Source organism: Chelonoidis abingdonii, chromosome 22 (genome assembly GCF_003597395.2).
Source record: "Chelonoidis abingdonii isolate Lonesome George chromosome 22, CheloAbing_2.0, whole genome shotgun sequence".
Lineage (NCBI taxonomy): Eukaryota > Metazoa > Chordata > Testudines > Testudinidae > Chelonoidis > Chelonoidis abingdonii.
The window spans coordinates 32558588-32567306 of record NC_133790.1 but is presented as its reverse complement, the minus strand read 5'-3'; the positions used below and the strand labels follow the sequence as shown (position 1 = coordinate 32567306).

Genomic DNA, 8719 nt, shown 5'->3' with positions numbered 1-8719 from the left:
CTAAGCCTAAAACATTACTAAACTGATTACAGGTAAATCTCACCCTCAGAGAGATTCCAATAAGCTTCTTTTATCAATTAGATGCCTTCCTAGTCTGGGTCCAATCTTTTCCCCGGTACAGTCCTTGTTAGTTCCAGCAGACATCCCAGGTGGTAAGTAGGGGCTTTCTCATGACTGTTCCACCCCCTTTTTATAGCTTTGTCTCTCTGGGTCCCCACCCCTCCTTCTAAATGGAAAAGCACCAGAGTTAAGATGGGTTTCATTATCAGGTAACATGGTCACATGTCCTGTGAGACCCCAGCCTCTATTCTTCCTGGGCTGGCCCACAGGTACACAGGCCGGTTTGCCAGTAAACAGAGCCATTTACAGTTCATTGATTCTGAAGCACCCTTAATTGCTTCCACGTAATATGTTTACATCAGTAATATATTATATCTTATTCTCCTAACTCCAGACACAGAAATAACATGCAAACAAATAGGATGAACACACTCAGTAGAGTATAAGCTTTGTAATGAAACCTTACAAGAAATCTTTTGCATAAAGCATATTCCAGTTACATCATTTTCACATTTATAAGCATATTTTCATAAAGCATACGGAGTGCATCACACCTTTCATCATAGCGCCCGCTAGTGCCTTGCTGAAGCATTGGCTCAATTGGATGACACAGTTGGAGGCATGCTCCCTTCAGTCATTACTCAGGGAGGAGAGCGCCCCCTGCTGCATAGCAGCCCCTAGCACTGCACAGGGGCATCGGAATTAGGAAGGACTCAGAGTAGATGGCGCCCCCTCCTGAATTAACCATGCCACTGCCTGCAGTACAGGCACCCTAGCACCTACTTAGGCATTGGGGTCAACATGGATTCAGAAGGGAGAGTGCCCCCTACTGAGTCACCTGCTCTGCTCCCTCCCGCACAGTGCCATCTAACACCCTGCTGGGCATTGGTTCAGTACTGACCCAGATGGCTGAGCTTGCTGCATTGAGACACAAGCATTGCCTGACTGTTCCCTGGAGCTCTCCTGCCCAGGGACTTGAACATGTTCAGCCTGCTGGTGTGAACAAGATATAAACTTGTTAGAACCGCTTCCGGGTTTGAGCACGGTTTTAAAAAATGACTTTAACCCAGCTATGCCCTGTCTGCACCTTACAGCACAGCTGTGTTCAAGGGCAATTGTGCTTCTGATGTCACTGGGGCTGTATCACTGGCCACCAGCTGAGGAACTAGCCCTGTGTGTTCAGACAGTGTCCACACGGCAAAAGGGGCCAAGGTGGGAACTGGAGAGGAGGAGATTTCAGCATAATCCCAGCATTGCAGCTGGAAAACAAACTGCATCTTCCTGAGCAGGCTTAGCAGCCAGTCTGCAAGGGAGCATCCCGGGGAAGATGGCTCTTGCATTTGTGGCAGTGCTAATATAATAAAATCAACCTCCCTTGAACCAAATGCAGGGTCTGAGTCCATAACCTACAGAACTAGAAGCATGAGCTGTTGCTGCCAGAACTAAAGGGTCAACGCTCTTCACTAGCAGCAGCACAGCAGGGCTAGTGGAAAATTTTCCATCAAAACTATTTTCTGCCAGGAAATTGGGTTTTCAGCCTAATGAAGATTTTGAATGAAAAGCGTTTCTGTCGGTAAAAGACATTCAAACCCCCAGTGCCTGGGACCAGAACCACTTTCCTGTGCAGCAAGGAGCCAGCCTGACTCCCAACACTATGGCTAGTTTCCATGTCCATAGGCTATTGTCACACCGGAATGTGCAGTGAAGTGACCCGGGACTGCCCTACACTAGCACAGCACGGAACAGCTCATTCACTAGCACACTTCAGCACTTGACCTGGCAGAGAATTCCCAATTGATTGCACCATGTTAGAGACCATGACATACAGCTGAGCAGTTACAGTTCCATCCCTTTCTCTCTCCCCCCTCCCTGATTCATGTAAATGTCTATTTTGTAACATCCCCACCCACTGAAATATTTTCCCGGACAGCATGACCTTTGGTTTCATTCAGGATTAGCTCGAATCCTTGCTATTTTCTAAATGAGACAGACCCAGTGCTCTACCTATGCATTACACTCCATCTGAAACGATGAAAAGCAACTGTGAGGGGAAACCCCCAGCAGGGAGGTGGGAGGTGAAAATACTCTAAGGAAGCAGACTCACCCTCAGGAAACTGCAGCACTTTTCCCTGGGTGAGTCGCAGGATTGTCCTATGAACGTAGGCAGAATTTTTTTTCAGGATCAGTTTGCAAATTCATGGGTTTTCCTTTAATCAACCCCTCTCTCTGCTTCAAACAATTCCAGAATGAAGTATTCAGTAAAACCACAGCATGATGACCTCAACATTATCACAAAAAGTTACTTAGAAATAACCATTCACTGTTTCCAAACCGATCGCTACTTCCTGATTGTTAGTTTGAATGAATCTGCCTAACTTTCCCCCCCCCACCTCTTTCTTACAGACCGTATATAAACCAGTGAAATCCCCCAGTATGAACATGAATTTCTGAAAACTCCTTCTGTCAACATCAATCTCTCTTAAGTTGCTCCTGGGATACAGCTCAAAATGAAGTTCATTCCAGCAGGTAAAACCATCTTTGTCAGTCCTATTTGACTTTTTTTTTTAGCTTGGCTGATTTTGAAGCAATCAGTCACACCTTTTGTCTGAGGCTCTTCTGTTTGGCGCAAAGAGAAACCCTTAAGAAACTTTCTCCCTATTCTTAGCATCTCTGAGAATTGGCAGTAAAAAGCAAACATGCCTCTCTGGCATATTTCCACAAACATCTGGAAATTTATACCACTTTAAATCTTCCAAAGGGTTTTTGAATTCTTTTGGGTCTCTCGCTGCTGAGAAACACTGATAACTCTTGTTTAATTAGATTTTTGAAAAAATCAGAGAAATAAGGAAGTTGCCAATTGCAATATGTTTTTGGATTGAAAAGATCAGAGTAGAGCTTATCCAAAGGATAGGCACTGAAGCCAGAATGTTGTTCTCGTGGCCTGAGTACAAGTCATGTCTATGTGAAATGTTGTAGGGTAGACTGCACTATGCAAACTAGTGCAGTAGGGAGAAAAGAGTTTTAAGGGTTTCAAGCAGAGCAGGCAGCATGGCCCACTGGCTAGTGCACTTGGCTGTGAATCAGGAGCGCTGGCTTCTGGTCCCAGCCCTGCCACTGGCCTCATGAGTGCCCTTGGACAAATCACTGTGCCTAAGTTTCCCTCTCTGTGAAATGGGGATAATGGTAGTGAGTGCCGCCTTAAAGCACATCGAGATCAAATGAGAATGAAGCTATAGAAGAGCAAGGTATTACTGAGACCCTGGACTAGAGAAGCTGAATGAGATTCCAAAATATTATTAATTTAGTGGTGAATGTCACAAGCCACCTCAGCACTGCTGGGCTCTCTGACAGTCCCAGAGCTGAAATATGCATGGGAGAAAACTGCATAGTCCTGGCCCACACCAGACCATGTTCCTCCCTACTGAGAGTTTAATTACATCAGGGAGGGCATTGGCTATGTCCTTTGCTCTCCATCCTCCTTTGCTTTCCTGAAAATGCCCTTGTCCCAAACATGAGCATTGCTCTGTGAGTGATTGCAACACAGAAGGGAAGTCCTGTCAGTTGCAATGTACAAATTAGGGCACGGATGCTGCTGCAGCAAGTGTAAATAAAGTAATTATCGTATGACTTGTGACCTGCAGCGATTCCGAGATTCTGACAAGTGCGGACAACTTCAGAGTTTGTCAGATCCCAAGAACTATGTGTTTTTTCAGCAGCTGCATTGTGACATTGCTTGTTGAGCTGGCTGTCTCTAGGTCCAATCAACAGAGGTTGAGTTGAGTATGTTCTACTTTGCACAGGATCAGGCCCTCAAGAGACTATGCTCCATAGAGCAGAATAGTGTAATTTTTCTCCCTCGCTGTGCAGTTTATAGTACGGAACTGCGGGGGTCATGACCCCAAGTTCTAGCTGTCCAGATCTGTACAGTATTTTCAACTCTGCCACTAGTGACCTTGGTTGTGTCACTCTCTGACTCAGTTTTCCCATCTGTAAAATGGGGATGATAAGGTTTACCTGTCTTTGTAAAGGGCTTTGGGATCCTTGGATGAAAAGCACCATGTAAGTGCCAAGGATTATTATTCATAATAATAATTCATAACAGCACCATTACCACTATGTGATACTATTCCCAAACGGCAGCATATTAATCTCTAGGCTCTATGGGAGAACAAGAGAACAAGCAGGAATATCCAGGGGTTGAAACAGAGAGGGAAAGGATACACAGTTCATCTTTCATAACATCGTTTGATCTGCTCTGTTCCTCTGTGACACATGGCTTTGGTCACCTGGCAGCCTGTCCTGCTTGTGGCTGTGCTGAATTTGGTGCTGGTATCCCAGGCAGTGAGGGGTGTGTGTGTGTGGTGTGTGGGGGGTGATAGTTGGAGTCTCAGCCCAAAGGCAATGGGTCATCCAAAATTATCCTGAACCGGCCCCTCGCCTCAACCTGGTAATATCATCAGATGCAAGATTAGGCTTCTGCTATTTTTAGCTATTCATATTACAGTTGGGCCTACAATAATGACATATTACACCCGAGACCAGGGCTCCATTGTGCTAGTCTCCGTCCCAAAGACCTCACAGTCTAAACAGACAAGAGGGACAGAGGAAACCGAGGCACGGAGAATAACAGGGACTTACCCTAGGTCACCCTGAGGCAGAGGTAGGTTTAGAAACCAGGGGTGAGATCCCAGGGACATCGATGACAAAACCCCTGTTGATGTCCCTAAGGCTAGGCTGTCACCCTGGTTTCCAATCCCGCTAGACAACACTGACTCCTGTGAGTGCAACTGGGAGCCTGGGATTTTGACACATGACTGTAGGCATTGATGGCTTCCTGCATCCACTCCCATGATGGGGCTGCTTCTCATGCAAGATGGCTAACCTGCAAGGGAGAGGTGGGATCTTTGCCTATGGGGCCACACCAGAGGAGGGGAACCTGAATCAGTGCACAGTGAGAGACAGGTCAGCAGGCAGTGATGCAGCACACAGCTGATTGTGGATCACCAGCAGGCCACCTCCCAGGTGGGGATGATCAGGACTTCAGGGGAAGACAAGAGCTCACCTTGATGTAGAGAGGGGTAGAAAGAAAACTCTGCTTGAAGAATAAGAGCACGGTTTCTTTAAATGTGTAGCAGGCAGCCAGGCTGGGGCAGGTCTCAGGCAGAAACTCTACAGTGAATCAGAGAAAGAGAGAAGCTTTAGGGATAATGCCAACCTCCTAAGTCTACTAAATCTCCTTGTTCAGTTTTAGAAGAGAACAGCTGGTTCTGTGATGCTTTACTGTTGTCTTATGACAGTTGCTGGGGGAAATCACTACCCCACTCAGACTGAGCCTGGCTCCAGTTCTGTGCATATTAGCAGTTTCTCCTACTAGGCAGACAAACCAGCATTTGTTCAAGAATGCTCACTGGTCTAGAGGGGTTCTTTAATAACTCCTGGCATGAGTAGATGGCAAAGCCGATAGTATCATTATCCCCACTTCATAGAAGGGGAAATTGAGAAACCTGTCCATGGCCACCCAGTAGGTAAGGGTTGGAGCTGGGAATAGAACTCATGTATCCTGAGTCCTACGCCACAGTGCTAGCTACTAGACCACCCTGCCTTTGAGATAACCCCCTTGGAGACACCTCCATTGGCCACTGTTGAAACTTTGATCGATGTCAACACAAGCCCGGAGAATGGGCACAAAACCCACACCCAGCCCTACTCCCTGCTTTGCATGCTTGACTAAATCTGACAGGTGGTCATGGACAGTTGCACAACCTGAGAACACAAAAAGCTCCCAAAGAAAGAAAAACCCAGGGGAATTCCTGCTCCATTGCAGGGCAGTGCTGAGCCAGGGGCAGTGCTCAGGGGGTGCTGGAGGATGCAGATAGCAGAGCACTGGGAGTTGGGGAGACATGGGGAAATGGGAATTTTCTTCTTAGCTACACTGGTAGAAGTGAGAGGAGAATATGGCTCTTAGGACAAACTCCAGCCCCTATCTACAGGAGCTATAGCGGATACGTGGGCATGGGGGAGCAAAGGGAAATTGGATGAGAGCGGGATGGTTCAGGGCAAGTAGGATGTTGCCTCTGCTTTATCAAAAAGCAGCCCATGTACCTCAGTCCCGGGGCTAGCTGCCCTGGGGGATGGAAATGTTCTTGGTCCCAGAGATCAGCCGCTCTAGCCCAGGCAATAGCTGGTTCCCTTCCCAGTGATCTGACCCCTAGAGAGATCCTGCCCAGAGGCAATGGGGGAGAGTTTCTTTTGATCCTTCTTTCCCTCCAGCACTGCAAGATCAGGAGCTATTAGTGACTGAGGCTGTCCAGTCCCAGTGACACCGGAAGCCTTTCCAGGGAAGATCTCAGAGCTCTCATTTGGCTGGGTGGGCACTGGACTCTGAAGTGAATGGCTCTGATGGTTGGTTCCCCGTGGCATCATCTCACTGCTCCCACTTTCCTCTGTCCACAGGTGTTGTCCCCTTGCTGTTGATGATCCACTGCAGATTGGTGGTTGGCAGGGCACTGACAGTGAACCCCTCCAGCTCCATGTGTGAAAACACGCATGTGTGCAAACCCAACGTGGCTGAGCAGACCCGGAAGCTAGTGGTGCTGCTCAATGCAACAGCTCAGGATCTCTTCAGCATCTATGTAAGTTCCCATTGGAGCCTCAGCTCCTCCTAAATTAAAATTGTGTGAGCTACTCAGGCAGGAGACAGGCCTGTCCTATTCGGCCAGCCAAGCTGCTCGTTCCAAAGGACATTGCATCGGGCAAGCGGAACGTGCTTATTGCTAGAACCCCATGGGAAGAGTTTACATAAAACTAGCAGGTGTTTGCTTGACCTGTGCAGGATCTCGGGGATGAGCCATGGATGTCATCTGGGGATATGGGTGCTCAGCACCTCTGAAAATCAGACCCTGTCCCAGATTTTCCCATCACAAATATAGGACGGGCAATGGAGTGCTGGCCTGCAGGGAGGAGTGGGGATTAGTGGGCTAGATTTTCAGGAGTGGAGTGCTGAGTTTAGATGCCAGCCTCAGCTGGGGAAAGCCATTGGTGGGTCACCTTCCAGCCCTTGGAGGGTTACATTTCTATCACCCCTCCCCACTGCACAGTTCGGCACAACTAATGGCTCCTGCTGTCCCTGTCCCAGCTGTGGACAGAGCAGGAGGGACTGCGAAGCAGGACCAAAGTGCACTGGTAGGTGAGTTATTGGTGCAGTTGGGGGATGGCAGAGAAGGACGGCCCAGTGGATTGGGCGTGAGCCCAGACTTAAGAGACCTGCACACTAATGCCTGTTCCCCGCAGCTGGCCTGCGTGACCTTGGGCAAAGGGCTCCAGCCTGGGTTTTCCACCAGCATGACGGACGGGGTATTAGCCCTGTAAATCCTTTGCTGACTGCCAGATGCTCAGCTGCTTTGGCCTGAGGGAACAGAGAAGAACCTCACAAGAGGTGCCTCAACTTTTACAGGAGTTCAACAGTCCTGAGTCAGGCTCTTGTTTACTGAGGTTTCGGAGCCTTTCAGGCACAACTGGGCCAAGTTTTCAAGTATTTGTGCATAGCTAGGAGAGCTAGAAACCTCGTTTAATGACAGCTGAGATTCTCGCAGGGCTCCAGGGGCAGGGCTTTAAAACCAACCCTGCAGCATGAGACGTGTGATAAAACAGTGAGCCGGGGAGGGCTGAAGGTGGGGCAGTGTGTGCGAGGGGCTGTGTGACTGAGATTCCCTAGTCATTTTTCCCCCTTCCGCCTCCCCCAGCTGGACTGCCAAGGCGACCCATTCAGCAGCCACCTGGATGAACTCTGCAATGCCAACGGAACCAACTTCCCTGACTTCCACGTGAACCGAACCAGCCATAAGGATATCATGGTGGCCTTATACAAGGTCTTTGCCTTCCTGAACGCCTCACTGGGCAACATCACCAGGGACCAGGAGGAGCTTAACCCCATGGCCAAGGAGCTACTGGAGCGGCTCCACAACACCACCAAGACTACACGGGGCCTGATCTCCAACCTGACCTGCCTGCTGTGCACCGACTACAAGGTCTCCCAGGTGAACGTTACCTACGGCAAGAGCAGTAAGGGCATGAACGTCTTCAAGAAGAAGCAGCAGGGCTGCCAGGTGCTGAGAAGGTACGTGCAGGTCGTCTCCCAGGCGGCACAGGTCCTGCTACCTCACCTCTCGCAGGCATGAGCTGCCAGACAAATGGACCCTGCCACTCCCCCAGGGCCTGCTGAGCCTGACTGCGGAGGGATCAGTGCAGCACGGCTGAGGTGAGCGGGGATCTGAGTCAGGGGCATCTGAGAGGGCATATGACAACCAGCTACAGACTTCGGAGGGCAAGGAGGTGTGATTTCCCTTTTCTCGGCCCTCTTGGTTTGGAAAGCCCCTGACCTTTAAGACACTCAGCTTTCAGGGAATTCATCCATCCAGTGGGGCTGCAGTGGCTCCTTGGCGTGGGACTGGCTCCTCCTTGACAACTGCCTCCATCAAGCCCTCTGTGCTTGCCCAGGGCACCTCCGGACTCTTCCTTCACGGGTGGTCTATTATTAATAAGCCTTGTTTGCTTCCTATTTATTATCTCCCCCCAATCCCTTTTGTAATATTGCTCCCCCAGCGCCGTTATTTATTTGAATGTTAATGAGGATGAGTTCTATCATGTTTGTCTGGTATTT

At 49.1% G+C, this 8719-nt stretch overlaps 1 protein-coding gene across 1 annotated transcript; it reads left to right on the top strand.

Moving 5' to 3' along the window:
- Positions 1 to 2567: 2567 nt before the first annotated feature.
- On the top strand, positions 2568 to 8237 carry LIF (LIF interleukin 6 family cytokine). The gene is made up of 3 exons (XM_032774294.1): positions 2568 to 2586; positions 6514 to 6692; positions 7803 to 8237. The coding sequence occupies exons 1-3, from the start codon at positions 2568 to 2570 to the stop codon at positions 8235 to 8237; spliced, it is 633 nt and encodes a 210-aa protein (XP_032630185.1).
- Positions 8238 to 8719: the final 482 nt, after the last annotated feature.